This window comes from Carettochelys insculpta, chromosome 11, assembly GCF_033958435.1.
Source record: "Carettochelys insculpta isolate YL-2023 chromosome 11, ASM3395843v1, whole genome shotgun sequence".
Classification (NCBI taxonomy): domain Eukaryota; kingdom Metazoa; phylum Chordata; order Testudines; family Carettochelyidae; genus Carettochelys; species Carettochelys insculpta.
In genome coordinates, this window is record NC_134147.1 from 24,194,815 (window position 1) to 24,217,088 (window position 22,274).

Below are 22,274 nucleotides of genomic sequence, written 5' to 3' on the forward strand. Positions count from 1 at the left end.
GCGCAGGAGTGAACATTGTGAAGAAGAGTGAAGGGAGTGGAAATTAGGAGAGTGAGGCTGTTTGAGGAAGTGAGCAGGAAAAACAGGGATCTGGGGAAGTCTGGATATTTGAAAGGAAAAAGTAAGTAAAGAATTCTGAGCAAGGTGTTGATATCTGGGAAAATGGAGCTAGGAAAAGCAAACATGGGAGTTTTGGCAAGCAGTTAGGGGTGGGGTGAAAATGACAATTGGGAAAGTAAGAGGATTTGGGTACAGAAGAAGAAAAGAGACATGGAGTCAGTGTAGGAATTCGATGAAAAGAGGATAAGTTAAAAGGCTTTGGGGAACAGTAGAAGTGTCAGGTAAGAGAACAGAACTGAGGTGGTAGTAATGAAGCTTTGGAACTGTAAAAAGAGACAAGATATTGGAGGAAAGGTTAAGAGGCTGGTAGGCATAGTGGGGAGGAAGCAGAAAGTGATGGGCTATGGGAGGAAGGAAAGACAGTGAGGGTCTGGGGAGGAGAAGAGAATGAGGGCATTTTGGAAGGCAAGGGAGCAAAATGAAAGGTTTTGGAAGAGGAAGGAACACAGTGAGAGAAAGAAAGGGTTGATGGGGAAGGAGAAACTGCTGCTGGACTAACATTGATTTGGCAAGAATGAGGAGGATGCAATTAGGAGGAAATTTATACTGCTGGGGGCCTTCTGGGGGTGCAGACTAATTGTAGCAGAGGATGTTTCTCTCTCTCCTTCCCTCACAACACTGTAGGGAAAGTATTGCTTATAAGCATCATCATTTAAAACAAATGTTATACATTATTTCAGAACAAATACTGCTTGGACTAAAAGACGTGTACATTTACTAGGACACATTCTGAAATTGTAATGAAAACTGGTGTTTAATCACATGGACTTCAGCCATTGACGTTTGTCCCTTTTTCCTTCAATGGTGAGCCTATTTCACTGGGCCAGTCCCAAAAAGGGTGTGTTCAGACGTCAGATCTGTGCACAACCCTTTCAGAACGCTCTTGCATTACAGACTCAGCAATAACCAGTGAGAGTGCTCATTACACAGATCTTGCATGTAAAAAGCATTGTTCTCAAACTTTTTTCACTGGAAACAATGCATTTCCTAACAACCTGAGGAGGTAAAGGACAGGACTTTCTGAATTCCTGGCAGAAAAATTGTCAGAATACTTGTGTCGCTGGCTGATCCCGCCTCTTAAATAAAGAACTGGCTTGGGCATTTGCAGAGGAATTAAAATTTATTTTGCAGTTTTAGAGTCCATTTTTGTTAATATAGTCACAGGTGTACCTATGAGCTTGACAAATTTCAAATGATCTTATTCAACATTAAGCATTCAAAATGATCATCCCAACACAACACAATATCCCATTTTCTAATATGCTATAGTGGATGAATTATTGCAAAAATACTGGACAATGTTCTTTATTTCAACTCATACAGTGACTCCCAGACTGGAATCAACAGCAAGTTCCGCATAAAATATATAATGCTATATAAGATATGAGACATATAGGATAATCTAGGCTAATGACTATCCATTAAAAAGGCAAGCATGATATTTACTTCAGCATTCAGACATACTATAATCCAGTGATGGGCAACCTCGGCTAAGAAGCCCTCCATCTCAGTAGGCTGCAGGATTACCGTAAACAAGATGGTCTCCTACAGTAAGGAAGCTTTGCCAACTGTGCTTCCATACCTAGAGTTTGCAGTGTGCCCCTATTCAACAAGAGCAGCACTTTAATTGGATGCAGCAGAAGTGCACAGTTCTCACAGTGCATGTGTGCAATCATCACACATCTTGCTTCAAGAGCCCTTTACATTACGTATGTGTTACTTTAGTAATATTGGTAGGAAAAAAACAACAGACAGAAACCAGTGAAATCTGCCAATGCTTCATGTGGGCAACAGCAAATGAAATGTCTCATGGGCCACACACACAGAACCTTGATGGGTTCCATAAGGTCCACAAGTTGCAGATTGCCCGCTACTCCTGTAGTCACTCACTTATAATAGAACAATGTGGCAAAACTGAGGCCCTTAATTTTTACTTCTTTTATAAGATAGAAGAAAAAAGTGATCATTACTGTATTCAGGGGGGTTTGCTAACTCAAAATTTCACCATGACTCATGATTTTTGCAGTTTTTTTCTTAAAGACCCAACTTATGCATCTACAAAGGTATGTGAAAATCTCAATTTTGATTAAAATTTTCTAGTAATTAAGGCTGTGGAGAAATGTTAGACACTGTTACTCAAAAATAGTTAAATGCCACAAGGCAAATAAAAAAACCCCAACATTAGTTTTTTCAGTCTCATAGGCTATGCTGACACTAGCCCCCGTCCTTTCACAAGGGGGATGCTAATGAGGCACTGCAATGACTATGCAGTACCTCATTAGCATAATGGCAGCCGCGACACTTCGAAAGTGCTGCTTTCGATTGCGTGTGGCTCGTATACACCAGGTCCTTTTCGAAAGGACCCCACACACTTCGAAATCCCCTTATTCCTATAACCTTTCAAAAGGGATTGGGGGGAGCTAGTGTAGACATAGCCATAGTTTTAAACTAATCTTATGTAATCTAATGGTTTTTGAATGCCTGAATTATAATTTTTGAATGTGTGACGCTGGAAATGCACTTATCAAACAAAACAATCAAACTTTGTCATAGCACTCTTCCCCTCAGACAAACTTATAAATTGTCTCCTGTGTGAAAGTGTTTTAGACAGACATGTAAGCAATATGGGCAACTTACCTTCAACAGAAAAATGATTTTTAGAAGTTTGTATGAAAGGCAGATTTCAATTATTTGGTCTAAAATAGGCTATTGATTTTTCTTTTATGCCTGATCATTCTCTTTGGGCTCAGCACACATGGAACCATGTAATGAATTTATTCCTCAATATTCAGCAATAGAATACATGGTTTTATTCAGCATCAAACAAAAAATAAGATTCTTTTATTGCACCCATTGCCCCTGAGTTTTTTCATGCTTTCAGCAGGTTGCAAGAAGCCCAGAGTTTTACAGGTGGAGAAAAAGTGGCTTAGATGCAATAATTAAATATAATATTCAAAAGAATAATGAATTATACAAAAAAGTTATTCGCATATACACCCACAAGCCATGTTAAAAAAAAGCTGATATAAAAATATAACTTTTGTTAATATTCATTTATCCGTTCAGCTTTGACAGCAGTTAATATAGCCAAGTTTGGCAAATCACATGCATGGTTTTGGGAAAGAAATAATAGCTTCATAATGCAAAAATTTCTCATCCAAAAATGAGTAATAATCAGCAGTGAAGCTGACTGCTGAAGAGTCATTTATCTTTTAGGGTGGATGATAACGCTGTTTTCGGGTTTGTGCCATTTATAGTACTGTATCATACAGCAAATGTGCAGTATAAAAACACAAGGCTTATCCAAACATCCTTTACGCCAGATTTACACTATTTTACCTTTGTAAACTTTGATGACGTTATTCCAAAATTACATCAATATCCAACCAAAAGCAAGTCCTTAATATGTATTCTTACTTGTGAAAAAATTGATTGTGTGTGTGTTCTGCACTAATTTTCTATTCATAAATTAATGTGACAATCTTACTAACTCTTGCTCAAGTGAGTAGCCCCATCAAGGCACTATGTATGTGAGTAAAGGTTTGCAGGATCAGGCCTTTAAAGTTGTCTAACTGCTAATGCATTGATTATCCAACTTTTTACTGTATGTTATTTAACTGACATGCCATACAAAGTAGCCAAACTATCCTTGTAAAACTTCACTTAGAACTTGCCTGTTTTTTTGAAAGAGACTACTAAGAGCAGTGACATGAGTGTAAGGAGAGGAACCACTAAAGTGTAGATTAATAAATGGAAAAAGTGTTTACTATGCATTAGCAAACTATGAAATTCTACTGTATGATTACAGAAAAAGTTTACTAATTTTTGTATAGTCTAGTTCTACTACCTGCAAAATGAGTTAATCAGCTTGTTCACAACAAGTCAGTCATATTTCTAATATGGGGATAGTTAATTGAGGAAACAGGTGGAAGGGGAAATTATTCAACTTGTCAAGAATGGTTTGCAAACAAAGAATACTTGTATGCCTTTCCTGCAATGCTATACTCACATTTGTGAAATTGCAAGCCTTAGCTTTGCACCAAGAAGAAGTATTAGTCAATATGCAAAAATGTACGTGCAGTTAGTGTAAATAAAATGTTTACAACTGCAAATGGTATCAACATTTATTTTGCAAAAATATTTTTGGCCTGTGTTATACACCTGGCCAGACTATATGATCACAATGATTCCCTTGTGGCCCTGGAATCAAGGAATCTAAAAAAGACTCAAAGATTTAGGAAAATTTAGGTATGTGGGTGGGAGACAGAAATACAGATTATTCCCTTGCTTTACACCAAAATGAATTCTATAATAAAAGCTACAATTAAGTTTTTGTTTTAATGTTAACAGGTATTAATTGAGTTCAGACAAATCACCATGCATTGGCAAACATGCAAAGTCCATACCTTCATCTCTATAACTGTCTGAAGAGCTTTTGTCTTTGCTGGTTCAGGCTGAAGTTGGGTTCTTCTGTGTAGTTCCTGTGGAGGGACACGATAAAAATAAGCTTGACGACTCATATTTCCATTATTTTACCTCTCATATAAATGTACTATACTCCCCAGCAAATTAAAAGTCTGATGTTTAGAAGTACACAAATCCAAATGCTACAGGTGCATCTTTCTTATGATTCCTCTAAGCATCACTGCAGTCTCTATCTTATATTACAGTCAACACTGTCAGCACATGCGCTATTTCTGAAATCCGTCAATAATTAATGTCATCTGTGACAAAGCCAGCAAGTAATTTCTTAGTCCAAATACAACACTGCTTCTTATGCCCAGACATCAAATCATAATTCATTCAATTATAGTGCACTGCGTTAATTCAGAAACTAAGAAAAATGTCATTTTCAATCTTTTACTGAAGTTCTCTGCTTAGAGTTTTTCTACCAATATTTGAAGCAAGCAATTTAAAGCCATTCAATTCAAATTTGACATTTTAAGAACACTAATTATATACTGGGTTGATGCAGCACCATCTACAGTAGCTCTTGTATTCCAGTTTTCACATATTCACAGTAGGTTATTTTTCCACAGTTTAATCTACAGGTAACAAAGATACTGTACAGAGGTTACAATTGCTACACAATGTGTACAACAAAAGTAAACAACATCAGCCACTGTTCAATGCTGAAGACTGGAGATAGATATTGACAACAGTGTACAAACATTAATAGAAAAATATTTTAATATCTGTTAAATGTTCCTTCTGATCCTGATGTGAATGTTTCTCAAATACCGCAGATGACTGTAGGTTTCAGATGAGGTACTCCAGGGGTCCAATAAAATCTGCTGGAATTCTGTATCATCTGTGTAAAGGCTATTGCTTTCTGGCCCTCTCAGTCCCACTAACTGAAATGAAAGTATAATGCCGTAGGATATTACCACCAAATATTCCCACAGAGTTTCATAGCAATGAAGGGAGAGATGACTAAAATAATGCTGATGGGTTCAGAATTAGTGTATTTGGATGATTCTTTGCAGGATTTGTGGGAATTACACTATGGACAGTCAATGTCTCCTGAAAGTCCTAACTTGCCCATTCAAGAGACGTTAATGGTTTTAACCAGTAAGTCTCATCCAAAATAGACGAGGCTTACCACTTATGGTTTAGTGGTATGGGCTGAAGCAGCGCCCCCCCCGTCCACCATGGGCATGGGGTTGCTCCAGCCCCATAGGGCTGCTGCAGGAGGGTGGTACTCCAGCTACAGTCTATGGCAGCCCATGGGAGGGGGCTGCTGGGGAGGCTGCTCCAGTCCAGCCAGGCTGGAGAGACCCCCTGCTGAAGAAAGGGTCTGCTCTGGCCAGGGTGGAGTGCCCCCATCTGCAGTGCCTGGGGACTAGAGCCTGCTGCACACCTGGGGCTGCTGTGGATGGGTGCTGCTTCAGCTGGGCTGGAGTGCCGCCACCAGCAGTATGCCAGGAAATGGGGCTTCTCCATCTGCAATGGTGTGCCCCCCAACGGTGGCAGCGAAGCTCTAGCTGGGCTGGAATAGTCCAGCTCCCAGCATGCCATGGATAGGGGCACTCCAACCTGGCTGGAGCAGCCCTGGTCCATGGCACCAGTTAACCAATTAAATGGGATTTTACATCTCTAGCCCATTTCCAACCACATTCACATTCATAAAGCTCAACTCCTATATTCCTCAAGAATGGAGGGTAAATGATGTTGTGAATGTATTATCTTCCCTTCTGTCCCCTTTCTTCAACCAGATCTAGCAGGAAGATAGGGACAATAAACTGCAGGGAGAAAAGCAAAGGTATTTGCACATTTCTGAAGAACTCTCCCATCAGTCACTCTTGTGCATGGGATGAGATTAGGTCAATGTTTAATGATATGTTGTTGGAACCAGGCTAGTTGCTTTTTCTGTTCTTTTCTCTTCTTTTCCCTTCCTTCTTTCCCTCCTATAGTTTAAGAGTCTCTTAGGCACATTTATTTGGGCTTACAAAGAAGAAACATGAATATTGTATTACTTAGGTGAAATCCAAAATGTAGTTCCTTGACATCTTAACCTCTTCACCTCCTTCATCAGCCCTTGATCTGCTGTGGGGAAAAAAAGGCCCTGCCTTAGCCAATCTGGATACGAGGGAAATGTTCCTTCCCAAACCATGCCAGAAGGAAGAGAAAAGAAAAGAAAAGAAAAGAAAAGTTGGCCAAACCAATTCCAACAACATATCATTACAGATGGACCTAATCTCATCCCAGCAGAAAGTGTGTGACTAATGGGAGAGTTTTTTCCTGAATGTGCAAATACCTTCCCCTTCCACTTGGGCCACTCATTTACTGCTCCCCCTTTGGCTCCACTCAGATAAATCTGATTCCACTCCCTGTAACCTACATACAGTAGGATCCCTCTCCCATTTTGCTGTTTCTGCCCAGGCAGTGCCCAACAGCATTCAGTTACAGTGAATACATTATATTTGTTACGTCATCTCCCCACTATCATTCTGGCACCTGAGTTAGTCTTATCCAACCATTACAAACTCTTACCTTTTAGGTTACATCTTCTCTCCAGTTAAAAAACCCTGACATGGCCACAGCTGACTCACAAACAACAAGCAGTCCTGTAGCACCTTAAAGACTAACACATTTATTTATTAGGTAAGGAGCTGACTCAGTTCATCTGACTCAGATAAACTGGGATTATAAAACTGAAGTGTAGACATCTGAACTCACACTGGTGTCTCCGCTCTGAGACCCAATAATCCGTGCCCCAGGGTTTTTTATTGGATTGTAGACCTACACTTAGAGGTTAAGCTTTTGTGACAGAGGCTGTCATTTATTACATCTTTATATATAATGCAACGCAATCCAGTTGCAGATTTTAGTTGCTACAACAATATATCTGTTAAATAAAAATAACTAATTCGTCTCATGATATTACATCAGTTTCTACAGTACTTGCAGACATGTCTAGAAACAGATCCTGGAGAATTCAGGATTTAATATTTTAAATAGCTATACAAACAAAAAAGGAAAGCAAATTAGTTCTGAGTGAGTGAGCAAATAATTTGTATTTGTAAGTGAACAAAAATACTTTAAATAACAGTAATTAAATGGTTGCATATAAACGAAGATGCCAAAAATTAATTCAATAAAAGCTGCTACACAAAAGAAAAACAATCTTTAGCCAAAAAGAACTCAACTCATCCAGCAAATGGTTTAAAAGAAATGCATTTTCCCAGAGCTTCCTAGCTAATTGTATTACTTAACCCTGCCATACCTATATGTGGTATTATATCTCTGCAAGACAGTTAACTCAACAATCTACACTTATAAAACATGTGAATGTATATAACAAATCAGTAAACTTTCCAAATTTTAATTTTTACAAAGTCATTTTATGCTCAAAGTACACAGAAAAAGTAGTATGTGGCAGGACTAAATGTCATGAGATTTCTCCAGAAACATTCATCTTTTACAGTCCATATATCTTGGTTAACCAGAAGGAAATGATGGCTTTCAGTAGATAATACATGCAGTTCCATTCGTGCTTATGATCCGTTTGTGTGACCTTTGGAACAATTTATTATTAAAGTTACTGATAAGCCATTGGTATACTGAAAACTGCATGTCAAACTAACCAATATTGTTTCATTGTTCCCTTGAAATCACAGTCTGACTGCATCCATTTGTTGTCTCTTAATATATAGTTTGTGACAGGGAGACAGGGATTGTCTTTTTTGTGGTTATGTATGTACAGTACTTAGTACACTTGGGTCATAGTCCACAACTTCTAAGTGCCAAGGCAATACAAATAATAATAATACTACATACTACTTGCTGATCACACAGGAGCTAGATTTGCTCTGATTTGTCTTATTCCATCACTTCTCCCAGTGCCCATGACTTCCACTGAGGAGGGCATAATAACTTAAATCCCAATGTACCATCCACAAATTCTTACTTCCGGCCTGTAGAATCCCACTGACCAAGGCCATACAATGCATCATCTGCAACGTCACAACTACTAGAAATTGCATCGGCCACAAGGGCTCTGGAAAATTAGAGTAGCATGTACTGCTGCAAAAAGTGGGGTGTTGAAAATGTGTTTGTTAAAACATATATTGCAATTTTTAAGTTTAAAACTGCCGTTTTTGGGCCACTATGGTGCATGGCACTAGTGAATTTCTAATACAAGTCCAAAACATTTTTGAAAGGTACATTTAAAATAAGGCAATTTGTGAATGCCCATTTACCCTTTCGGTTTTGAGCATTTAGAACATAAATGATTTTTCTTTTTAAAAAAAAAACAAAAAAAAAAAACTGTACAGGTTGCGTTCAATGAGGAAATCTCTCAAACACAAACTGATGGTCTCCACAGACAGCTGAAAATAAAAATAATTAAATGTAAATGTCTCAATGGAGTTAAACACTAAGTCAATGTCCCAGATTTATCAGGTTCTCCTCCTATGGAAATTGGGGGGGGAAAATAAACTGTCTAATCAACCTACTATTTGATCAACAAAAACTGCAGCTAATTTTAAGATGTGACACTATTCCAAGAGGGCACATAAAGTAAGTTGAAGTATGAACAGAATTCCATACACTGCTCAGGGAAACAAACCAGAGTATCCACCTCTTTGGCCAAAGACATAAACTGCCAAAGATGAGTACTCCTAGATGTCTGTCAAAACATAAAGCCTTGCTTCATAGTACTTTTCCTCATAGTTTTATGAATCACTTTGATTCAGAGTAAGTTAAAAGTTCTTCCTAGCCCTGCTGGTAAAATGCAACAGACTTTGTGATTCTGGCGAAGGTCAGAGAATGACTGCCCATTTATTATTTTTGTGGGGTTTTGCCCAATAATGTTCGAACATTTGGTGATATCAGAAGGCTCAATTCTTGAATTTATGTTGTTCTGTGAATATTTTTTCCCACAGGGAAATTTATTCCAAGACACGTTGATACTACTTTATGTGCATAATATATTTTTTCTAACTCAGATCACCGAAGGGGCTTTGACTAAACAGTTACCAAAGAGACATTCTCAATATTGTTACAATTGTCACATTTTTGTCAATTATGTCTTTTGTTATTGATACCGCTTTTGTGCGTGGAATTCTTTAGTAAAAGCACCAGGTAGCCTTTTGAAACATTTCATAGTAAGGTAGTTTTTGACCCTGACTTTTTGCCTGAAGCTCCTATATTACAAAATCTTTAAACTATTCCCCTGTATCCCATCAGAAATCTGGATTGTTGCAATTCCTTGAACTTTCAGATTAACTACTTTTTATCTACAAGCTAACCATAATTCTGCAGACAGCAAAACAATTTTTTACAAGTGCTATACAAAATACTATATACTAGTTAGGAGAGAGATACCATGATGATGCCTGGTTACTATGGTGATAAGCATGCCAAAAATAGACAGATCTTTTCATTGGATCCACTGAGATTTTAACTTTACTTTTTAGGGTGTATGGGACCTAAACCAGAACTTATAAATTGCTGACTTCTCCCTTGATATGTACTTCTGTGCTGCTGGATTTGAATGCTGAAATGGAACCCCAAGTACTAGTTTGGTTGTAGCAGAAGGGAATAGTTAATGGATGAGGATGTGCTCACAACAGCAAGTGAAAAAATACACTGATAATAATGAAAAAAAATAATAAAATAAATAATAAAAAATTACACTGATAATAATGAAAATTTACAGATAGGCAACCAAAGAAAAATGCTGCTTGAGAACTTCATAGTTTAAGTTAAGACATTTACTTTTCATATTTTGATGTGACATTGACAATTAGCTTAACACTTACAAAGCTTTGACCTTTTGAGTCTCAACATCTACTGTCTTTATTGTCTCCTCTCCACTACTTTTTGACAGAATGTATAATTTTCCACATTAGAGAAAAAAATGAATAAATGTTAAATGTAAACATCTGTAATACCCATCAAAATTAAAAATCAAATTCTTCCAAGCCTATTTACAGGACAGCAGGGACAGGCTGACACCCTAGCCAGTGAATCATCCTTCCTCTCTCTCTTACACCCCTGTGACTCAATTAGCTCTGTCAAAGGCAGGATGAGCCTCAAGACAAGAGAGGAAAATAAACAAATAAATAAATACAGAAAAAAGTGACTGTTTAAAAACAGCCAAGGCAGATAAAGAGAGAAAAATTAAAATGGACAGAAGAAAGATGGCAATGACTAAAGGAGATATGGGAGAGGGCCTCACAGTAAACCTAGTTCCCAAGATTCCTCAGTAACACAGGAAAAATTGCAGGTCACAGCAAGTTGTGGCATAAGAACAACCAGTTCTCTCCAACACCTCCACAAAGCAGATGGCTTCCAGTCTCCTGGAAAACAGGAGGATTCTACTGCCTCAGCCTCTCTGAACTCTAATATTTAAGATCAGCAGTATTTTAACATTCTGATCAATGATTTCATTTAAATAAAAGCATAGGCACTTAACTAAATTGTCGACTTAACTGGAGTGTCCTCCAGCCAAAAACACCATTACAAAGATCTATTAAACCAGGATCCTAAAAAAATTCTGCAATGTAAGAAAAGAATGTGACATTGTTCTTAATCGGTCTGAATATCTTCCCTCTCATCTCTCCGTTTTCCCTCTTCAAAAAAACAAAACATGGTCATGAAGCACTTGAGGTATCATCTCAGTAAAAAAAAAAAATGAATTGAGATCAAGCACATAGTATTTTTCTGACAACTATGAACTGACAACACTGACATATTACATGCCAGATTGCAGCAGCTAGACAACAAAACAATATTTTTAGGTGGCATTCTGCAATATCTTGCCACTAATTTTCTGCTAAAGGGCCTTGACTACGCAGAGGAAGTTGCTGAAAGACATTTTATATGCCAAGGCTACATTAATTCAGTTTTTTTAGTGATGTAAGACCCAAGATGCAATTAGGATTGCAGAATTAATGGTGTAAAATTTGGGTGTAACATGAATGACCTCTGGAAGTGGGGCAATCATATTAGAGAAAAATGCTTTCTAAAGTTATGGTTTTTGATTTTTTGAAATCCCAGTTCATCAATGAATCCAAGTACATGCCAATCAACTTGGTTTTATGGAAACCAGTTTTTGTCAAACAGTTAATTTTTTCAGTGAATTATAAGTTTAGCCGTTACAGGTAACTGCACTAATGTAACAGGTATATACTTTAGTGTCATGTTTACTCCAGTTTTTAAAAAAAGTCAGCCTTACTGAATATTAAAAAAGCAAACATTAAATGGATGAAGATGCCATTAACTGAAATCTCAAGAAGTGCAAAGTGAGGATGTTTCTTCGTATGAAGTTTCAGGGGGAACCAGTAATAGACATTATTCAACATATTAAAAAGTGGTCTGGGTGTAAGCACAAAATCATTGCTGATAACATGCCCAGATGACACAAAGTTTGGCAGCATAGTAAACAACAAGGACAGGACAGTCATTCAGAGCAATCTAGATCACTTGGTAGACTACTCCTCCATTCAAACAAAATACATTTTAACATAGCCAAATGCAAAATTATACATCTAGGAACATGACATGCAGACCATACTTACAGAATGAGGGAAAATATCCTGGAAAGCATTAACTCTGAAAAAAGACTCAAGTTGCAGTGGAGAAGGAAAGCAACACGTGCTTCCAATATGAAGTTGTGGCAAAATGGAATACTGCACGAGGGAATTTGCCAGAACAGGGGAAGTAAATTCTGGCCCCCCTGCTACTAGCCTTCAGGATCTCTCCAGGGGCCACCAGTTTCCTGACTGGGTTCCCCTCATGGTCACTGATGCTACTGCTGGCACCAGCCCATGGGCTACACTGACAGTCCTGGTCAGGCTCCCTGGCCATGGACCGCCAGTCGGACTCCAGACCACTGGTCCCTCTGGCTGCTGGACTGGCTCCACTCCTGGCCACCAAGCTTTCTGTCCCTGGATTGGCCTCCTGCTGCCAAACTGGCTCCACTGCTGCAGCCAGCTTTCACTCCCCCACCCACCTCCCCAACACACACACACACACACACACACACACACACACACACACACACACACACACACACACACACACACACACACACACACACACACACACACACACACACACACACCTTCCAGCTGGGCTCCCAGACCCTGGCCCCTCTGCTGATTTTCCAACTAGCCGCTGCTCCCACACGCCAGGTCTCTTTGGTCTGAAGACTCTCTGGTACAGTAATATCTGTGATCCTACGGGAACACAAATGTTTTCGGACCAGAAAGGTTCAACCCATAGCTGGAAAGTGAAAACAGATTAATTTCAATTAGGAAAAAGGCAAAAATTTTTTATAGCTTGGGTGATTAACCATTGGAATAAAACTACCAAGTGGTGTACTCTCTGTTGAATTTTTCGGATCTAGACTGATGCTTTTCTGGAAGATATACTTTAGCCATACAAGTTACTGGGTTCAATACAAGAGCAAGCAAGTGAAGTGGAAGAATCTCTGACGTACAGCAGGCCAGTTCAGATGATCAGATTATCTCTTCTAGCCTTAAACTTTATGAATCTGTGAATTGTTGCATAAGACTGTCTCTATTCAGCAACAGCAATGAACGGTCCCTGTGGCACCTTATAGACTAACAGAAAAGTTTTGAGCATGAACTTTCGTGAGCAAAGACTCACTTCATCTATTCAGCAAAGCAGTTACAGGTGTGCCTGAGTGCTTAGCTGGTCTTAAACATGTTTAAGTGTTTTGCTTAATCACTACCTAAAGTCATAAACTATTAAACGCACAGCAGTACTCTAAAATAATAAATTATCATTGGCACCACACGGTACCTTCCAGGTTATAAGTGAAGTTACAGTATACGATTTATACACAAGGCTCTGAAGACCGTACCATATCGAAGAACAGTTCTTTAAAACTGATCTTATGAAACTTATGCACATAAACATACAACAGGTTTCAGTATATGGTGCCTAAACACACAGTGGAAATCCACTAATTTACAAAAATCTACTGTATATATTCATTCATAAGCTGAATATGCTGGTAGAAAAGTGAAGCATTAAAGGTCAGGGATCAGCTTATCAACAGATCTATGTTGCTGCTGTTGATCACAATCAGCAAGCTTAAGCTTCCAGCCCATCAGGGTAAGCTGCTGTCACACTGGGATGTTTTGCTTACCTGCAGCATGCACTGGCATAGAGCCACTAAGCTCCCAATGGCTGAGATTTGTTGATCCAGGCTAATGAATCTACACGGAGGGATGTATTGGCCGTCACTTCCTGATGCTCCCGTTGGCCTAGAACAGCAAATCAGAGCCACTGGGACTGGTGGAGCTCCATGCCTGAAGACGCTCCAGGTAAATAAAACATCTAAATGCACCAGTGACTTATCCTGATTGGCTATACATTGAAATCAGCATACACCTGAAATATAGGGTCAGCTTGGCTGTGCCTACACTATATTCCCATGTTGGAAGGGCAATGCAAATGTGCCCAATCTGAAATGCAAATGAGGTGCTGGTTTACATATTGTGCACCTCATTTGCATAATGGCAGGCACTCGCTGTTCCAGAAGCACTGTTTTCAGAAAACAAACAAGCAGGGTAGAAAGGGTTACTTCGAAAACAAACACCATTTTCAAAAGAACCCTTCTTCCTGAAAAATATTAGTAAGAAGGGTGCTTTCAAAAGCGGGGCTTCCTTATGAATAAACCCAATCTACACTGTTTGTTTTTTTCCTGAAAATAGTACTTCTGGAACCATAAGTGACCGCTATTATGCAAATGAGGCACACAATATGTAAACCAGCACCTCATTTGCATTTACGACCGGCCATATTTGCATTTGTCTTCTGAAAGGGGAATGTAGTATAGCCGTAACCCTTATGAAAAGGCTTTCCCATTTTTACCTATATATCTTGGGGGCATCAACGTCTAAACAAATGGGCTAATGAATGAGTGTATATAGTCATTTTTCTACTGCTTGTATGTCAAAAACACCTTCAAACCACCACACGTTGTCTTTATTAAAAATAAGTGTCTTCTGGCAAAAGACTACACACGAAAAATTGAAAGTGAAAAGGAGGTTTTTGTGAGGAAGTTTTGGAAGTGTGTGTGTCAAAATCAATTTTGTAATTAAAAGCATATATTACCATTACTATGGAGTTGCTATGGCAGCTCTGGAATATTAATAGACTTTTTATTAATTTCTTTTATCAAAAATAAAATTTATATTGTTCTCATTTTAATAAGATTGTTTCTATTGAAAAAGATATTTCAAAAGAATTGGAAGATCTGATTGCTTTCTGCATATTCTTATATAAGCTAATTTGAGAATAAATAGTTTCCACCCTAACTCCTTGGGTGGTTGAAAAACAGTACAAAATCATTGACTTGTGAAAGTGGAATACACTCAGACTAGTACACAATACTTATGAACCAGGACTGGTGGGTTTTTTTTAAATAAAGGACAGAAGGGGAATCTACAATCCTATGAAGTTTATAAGCTCCAGACATATTCTGCTTTCAATAGCTTTCTCTGCTCTTTGCAGAATTTGTAAGCTTATAAATCCGAATACGGAGAATGTGGTGTTTTAAGAAATTAAAACATTTATAACAAATACTAACATCTCAGTCTTACAAAACTACGTGCAAACTTATAATAAGGGCAAATGAATGAGCCAAATTTAGGATTTCTAAGCCAAGCCATTTGTGAGATACATTTAAAAAAATTTTTTTTAAAAAAAATCTTGATTCAATTACTAATAACTAAAAAAATCCTTATCCAATAAACCTGAAATTTACAAAACTTCCCATCCTGCTTAGCAAGACAGAAAACTTGTCAGGAAAGTAATTTCCTTAAAGGTGGGGCAGAAAGGCACATCAAAACAAGGCTTATAATCGAAAATGGATTAGAGCCCTAATTATGATCATGACTGGAATTCCATACAAGAGGTCCTAAGAGGAGAGCCTTTACTGATGTGTGTCATCATACTAACAAAGCCCACTCTCAAAAGCAAATTCATTCACATGCTCAGGACAGACTCCCTGGCTTCATCATCACAAAGTCCCTGGAAAATTTGCCACTGGCATTCACAAAATCAGTGCAGAGTGCTGCTTACCAACTCTTTACAGATTCAAGAACATTTTTTGAAAGATCTGCAGTAACATGTCACAAGTGCAGTAAACTTTTTCATATTTGGCATTCTATCATCCAGAACTCTCAAACAACCAGCATTTTAACCATCACTAAATTTTAGTTATGTTTTCAATGAGTACAGTACAGTAAAAGTAAACACAAATATATACAGCAAATACAGTATAAGTTTACAGTGTACAACACTACTGTTGTTGGTAAATACTCTGCCAACATTTTGGTTTGTTTCTTTATATCTGATCTTGTTTTTTCTTTAGTGTTATGCATTCCTAGGTATACCTCTGTATCATCCAGAATATCTGAATATCTGGCAACATCCCAATCCTGGTGTTGCCAGATATGGAAGAGTTTACTGTAGTTTGAATCCACATTAGTCAACGCAACTTCTGCAGTTCAGCTCTCCTATAAACAATTTTTCCTTCAGAACTTATTCATTGTTTTCAACCTCCCAAGTATATAGTTTCCAAAAATTATGCCAAATACAGATGCCAAAAAAAGGCCCATGTGAGAAGCTAATGAACTATTTGCGTCTTAATTCCAGTTTTGGATGATGTGGAGAATTAACCCTTTTGAGAATAAAAAGTTCTGTGCTGGCAAAAATTGGAGCCTTGAGCTACATCTACACTAGAATGATCCGTCGACAGACCTTACTGTCGGAAGGTATCTTCCAACAAAATGTATGTTGACAGATCACGTCCAGACAGCAAAGTGGATTGCTCTGTTGATCCGCTCCATCAACAGGGAGCGGCCAGACCACCCAGCCATTTACTTGACAAAGCGGGCCCCAGAACCCCATCAAACAGAATCCCTTCTGAAAGTAACTTTTGTCGACAGAGGCTTTTCATGAATCTTGGGTGTTCCATTTGGTGGGGAAGGATCAAAGTAAGTATCGTTGTACAGACTCAGCTCTAAAGTTCTTCAGACTACATTTTTTCATACATACAAAGTGCTATGTAGTTGGATATGGCTTTTCCATTTGTAGGTAGTCAGCATCTCTGCTATTCAGAATTTGCTTTTCAGCCACTCTCTTTGCTATGTGCTCAATTATGTCAAGCATATGAGAGAAACAGAATGCTTAGAAACATTTCTCTATATTTATCTTACTATATAGCCAATGCAGTGTTATATTTCATATTTCTTCAGTTAAATTATTAAAAATAATTTACCATGTTATCACAGGAGATCATCTGACAGACTGCAAAATTTTCTCTATTTTTAGGCTAAATACTGTATCTCTGATATTTTGATCTTGTAAACACTGACTTTTTAAGGAGGACCACTGTATGGGATTATAATTCTTGAAGATTAGTCATGTTTCTCAGCAACCTGCTCTTTCAACAGAAAGTAGATGCATTTATAGGGAACAAGACTTGGGACAGCATACCATGTAGAAGTTTCAAACCATATAAACACTGCTGACCGCTAATATTTACGAATACATGCTCCTATTCTAAGCCTAGTTAAATAATCTGGTTTGCAATAACAAAGTAAGAGAAAGTAACAACTCTGCAAATATTTCAAAATGCATATACCAAAATCCAGAAGCTGAGACTGTAGCTCTTGACAAATGTTTTGTATTCTTTTAGGTCGAGAGGAAGATGCAAGTTGCAATATTCTGCCAATGTTAATGTGACCAATGTCAGCAGGAAATTCCAATCAGCAAAGACAGGGCCTGTATCCTAATGTCACTTAATATTTTTTTTTATTGCACTCTGATACGTCCAGTGTGGCTGGATTACTTTCTGTTGAATGGTAATGTAAATAAAAATCCTGAATTAACAATCAGAAGAAACTACTGAATGTCAGTGTACATTTGATTGATGCTAGGCAACTACACTGCTTCCCCTTATTTTTTGCAAAATGTGCATTAAAGCTGTAGTTGTCTTAGCAGCTGGTTGCTTCTTCATTTCTTTCTGGAGACATAAAAGGCCTTTTTTTTTCCCAATTCTGTGATGTCACATTTTTCTTAGACATCAACTGGATGGCAAAAGTCTATTGCCACAAATCCACAGACATTTTACAAAAGGTATTTTAAACAAACATTCCTTTAATGAGACTTCGGAAAAAAATTTTAAAACAGTGTGAACTGAGTGGCAAAGTTAAGTTTGTTTCATCAGAGTTCTACTGCTTATCTAAATGGGTCTTATTAAAGGAATATTTATGATTATGAATAAATTATATCAGTACTTGTTTAGAACATTTCTGTGTTAGTAGTGATAAAATAAAGAAATTGAATGGTTATGCAGCCTGAATCTGTCATTGAAATTATTTTTAAATAGTCTCATCCACTAAATTGTATCTCCAGATGAATAATAGCTCCTGTTCTCTTTTAGCTAAACTGCTCAGAAGGATGCCAACTGATTACAGAAGCACCTCAGCCAAAATTAACTATCTGCTGTACTGCAGTCTGTTGAAATGGCAGATCTTTTGTAGGGCAGATGATGACTCACTATAAAGCCTTACTTGAATAGTCACATTGATGAACACAAGATAATTATTACTAGTATGACTTTCAAGAGGGAATCAGTATCAAATTGAAATCAGAGCAGTGATGGTGTATGATATTTTTCTCTCTCTAAACACTTTAATTGCCCTCAACACTGTAATAGGACAGTTTAGATTAAGTACACTACAGAATGATAAATCAGAATATGGCATAAATAAAACTATAATGAGGCATTCCAGTACCACAATTAAAAAAAATCTGATGTATATCAGTTATGAAGAATGACAAATATAAACTGTTGGGTCACATGAAGAGATTTGGAAGAGCAGTCCACAATACAAGTTGAAATTCAGTACAAATACATTTGAAAAACTACACAGTATTTTGAAATGACAAACAGACTCACCTATTTGGGGACAGCTACTGTCCTTTATTTATACAGTAATAAAGTCACTGAAAACAAAGTAAAATAGGGGAACGAAATCCAAAACAAATTTGCAACACTTGTGTAGTGAAAAATCCCACTGTTGAACTAAAATGTATACACAAAGAAATGGTGTCAACAGAAATCCAGACCCTTCAGTTGCAGAAGGATCATTCAGAGATTAGAATGACTATAAAGGAAAAGAATAATGATTAGTTACAGGATTAATAAATCAGAAAGAGGGACTGAGGAAAGTAAATGTGCATAGCTCAGTAAAGAAAATTCAGGATTAGTCTATCAACATCCAATAAAAACAAAAAAGCAGTCAAGTAGCACTTTGAAGACTAACAAAATAATTTATTAGGTGAGCTTTCATGGGACAGACCCACCTCTGGTATGGCTATGGTCTGAAGAAGTGGGTCTGCCCCACGAAAGCTCACCTAATAAATTATTTTGTTAGTCTTTAAAGTGCTACTTGACTGCTTTTTTGTTTTGATAGTATATAGACTAGCACAGCTTTCTCTCTGTTACTATTCAACATCCAGTAAGTTACACCTCTTGTTATAGAAATGTAAAAAATTCATAATTATAGAAGTTGATTAAGAGTGCAACTTCTATAATTATGAATTGTTTTTACACTTCTATAACAAGAAGCGTAACTTATTGGATATTAATAGACTAATCTTGAATCTTCTTTACTAAGGTATGTACATTTAGTTTAGATTAAGTATACTTATCCTAATCAGAGATCTAAAGCATGAAAAATTACTGGAACCCCTTCAAAATTTTAACAATTACATTACCTGGACAGATGAGAGAAATAAAAGATTGAAGGTTAAGACATTATCACTAATTTTTTAAAGAAAAAAGGAGTTAGGGAATTAGATGGTAAATATCCAAGCATTTTGGGGGGAACGTAACAGCTGTGTCTACACTAGCCTCTTCCTTGCATGGTAATGAGTGAGGTTGGAAATGCTAATGAGGTGCCATCATGAATATGCAGTACCTAATTAGCATAATGGCAGCTATGGTGATTTGAAAGTGCCGCTTTTGAATCACGCATCACCCGTATAGACAGGGACCCTTCGAAAGGACCCCCCAGTCTTCGAAAGCCCCTTCTTCCTATTTGATGTTAGGAGGAAGGTGCTTTCAAAGTCTGGAGGGTCCTCTTGAAAGGGCCACATCTACACAGCCAGCACGCAATTCGAAAGTGGCACTTCCAAATCACCGCAGCTACCATTATGCTAATGAGGCACTGCATATTCATGATAGCACCTCATTAGCATCTTCTGACCTCACTCATTACCATGCCCCTTCCGAAAGGGTTCAGAACCCTGAGGACCCGACTGGTGCCAAACCACAGCATATGCAAAACCACAGGTGATTGACATTGTCTTACACAATTACCAATATCTCAGCTGTTTACTGGGCTCTTAGAAGACTCTTAAGGGTAAATTATAGCTAAATAACAGCACCGAACACTAAGGGGCAGGACTGGTGGCTGTAAACAATCTTTATGGGACCACAGGAGACTTGGCCACATCCATGATAAGTGAACATGCAGCTAACTAAAATCATGCCAGGCCACAGATGTTGCTTGACCAGACAGGTTCAACCTGTACTTATAGTTTATGCCACAGAATGTTGAGATACCTAAGCCACATTGATATTAAAATAAGTTTTCATTCTTCTGCATTAAGACTTCTGTTTATAAAGAATGCAAAAATATAGGTTACTTGTAGGGAAAGACTAAAAACCTATTTGAACTACTGTAGCTTTTTAAACTAATTTATGGAGTTGGCTATGGTTGATTTTCTAATGCAAAACACCTGGAAACGTCTGAGGGGGGGAAAAGGGCTCTGTTTAGTTGTTATGCTATGGAATTTCATTCAAATGCTAAAAACAATTGTCATCTGTAGTGAAGAGATGTTTTGGGTCTTCAAATCAAAACAGTTAAATGAAAAAGCAAATAAATGACATTAGCTGCACTACAGCAAAAATGATACAGAAGTATTTAACGTTATTGAAAACACACTGGTTTTGCTCTTACATCTTATTTAGAATGTGTGTTTGGCAAAAAGAAAACTTAACATTGTCTTTAGACAGACATTTCAAGAAAGACAAAGTAGAAGCCTCTTTGTCCTAATGAAATCTAACCTTCCACTGGAAAATATTTCTGTCCATTAACAACTTATCAAAGACCATCAAGAACAAGATCACCCAGTGTCTGTCTCTTTATTTACTTAATTAAGCTGTCACAATGTGCTTGTGAGATATTCAATTGCATCACCAATTTCAGTCTTACAATAGCTTTAAATATTTTAAAAGTTGGAACAGACAGGACTGCTATGATCAGTTTTGTAGTTAGAGAATTTCAGCTTTACCAATGAAAATGATTCTCAAAGATATAAACAAAATTCTTTAAGCATTATGTCTTTCAACTCTGTGATTCAGACATGAAAGAGCAGTTTTCAAGAAGTGCACATCTTTCATCTAAGTCACAGTAGAATGATTTCATTAATATTTTAGTATCACTTCGTTTATTTTCCAAGAACAATTTATACACAGTGTGGACCGAGCAAATGCAAATGACTGACTGTACTATATTTAATTTCATGCCAGGCATTAGATAATACTGAATTGTTTGTTCAATGTTAATCAAATAGCCAGGACGCGTTGATTAAAACACTAAAACATTGTGGCCCATGTTCCTCAGCAGCAGCAGAAGAGAGCTCATAAAAGGAGGCCGTGGGGATGTAATGTAGGTTTATGTTAGGCCACTCTGATCCTCCCTGACTGGGGGAACATCCTGCTGTGGGACTTATACTATAAATTAGAGCAGCTTTTAAATGTGACACCTGTTGATGGCCCCAAAGTTCCATTCCAACAGTGAAAGATCAATGGGCATAGAGATGTTCAAGCCTACCTTCCCTTTTTCTCAGCTACACAATGTGTAGAAGTAGATATACATAACATATTATAAATGTATGTGTGTACACACACACACACACACACACCAGTTATAGATGATTTTTTATTTCTTTGATGTTACAGGAAACCCTGACCAAAAACACAAAAAAGACAAAAACAAAAATAAAATTTCTACCTCTATGCCTTCTCTGTGGATGATTGCTACTGAGACATCAGTTCCTTCTTTAGCTCTACTAGTGGTGCCTGTCTTGATTGTCCATTTAGTGATTTTTTTACAATCGCCTTTGCGTTTGCTCCCAAGCTTCTCCCAAAAAACATCCACAGTTCCAGCAAGATCCCCTATTCCTACAAAACTTTCTTCTGCTCTGTTAGATTCTTGTACAGCCCTTAAAACAATAGTCTTTTCATGCCTCACAAGGTTTAATGAATTTTTCCTAGAGGCATAACTACTCCCATCTTGCAGATACAAATCTGAGGCACAGAGGCCCAAATCCAGCAAGGGACTTAGCAGTTGCAGCACCTAACTTTTAGGTGCCTCACGACTCAGTAAAATCCACAAACCCTGGATCAGGCACCTAGGCTCCCTATCCAATGCAAAGGGAAAGAGAGGTACCTAAACACGGAATCCACAAAAGGCAGCATATTAGATCAGGAGCCACTTACACTAGCCAATAGGAGCTAATAGGGTACAAGGAATGGGTCCTAAATCCAACCCCTCACAGCAGCTCAGTACTTAATTCTGGGCTGGAGGAGA

The 22,274-nt window shown here is 37.8% G+C and overlaps 1 protein-coding gene across 1 annotated transcript in view; it reads right to left on the reverse strand.

The window, feature by feature from the left end:
• The window catches only part of ERC2 (ELKS/RAB6-interacting/CAST family member 2), an 868,752-nt gene that overhangs the window by 702,438 nt on the left and 144,040 nt on the right, over positions 1 to 22,274 (reverse strand). Inside the window, exon 3 of the mRNA XM_075005383.1 lies at positions 4,527 to 4,601. Coding sequence (XP_074861484.1) covers positions 4,527 to 4,601 — 75 coding nt within the window. The remainder of the gene's footprint in view (positions 1 to 4,526; positions 4,602 to 22,274) is intronic.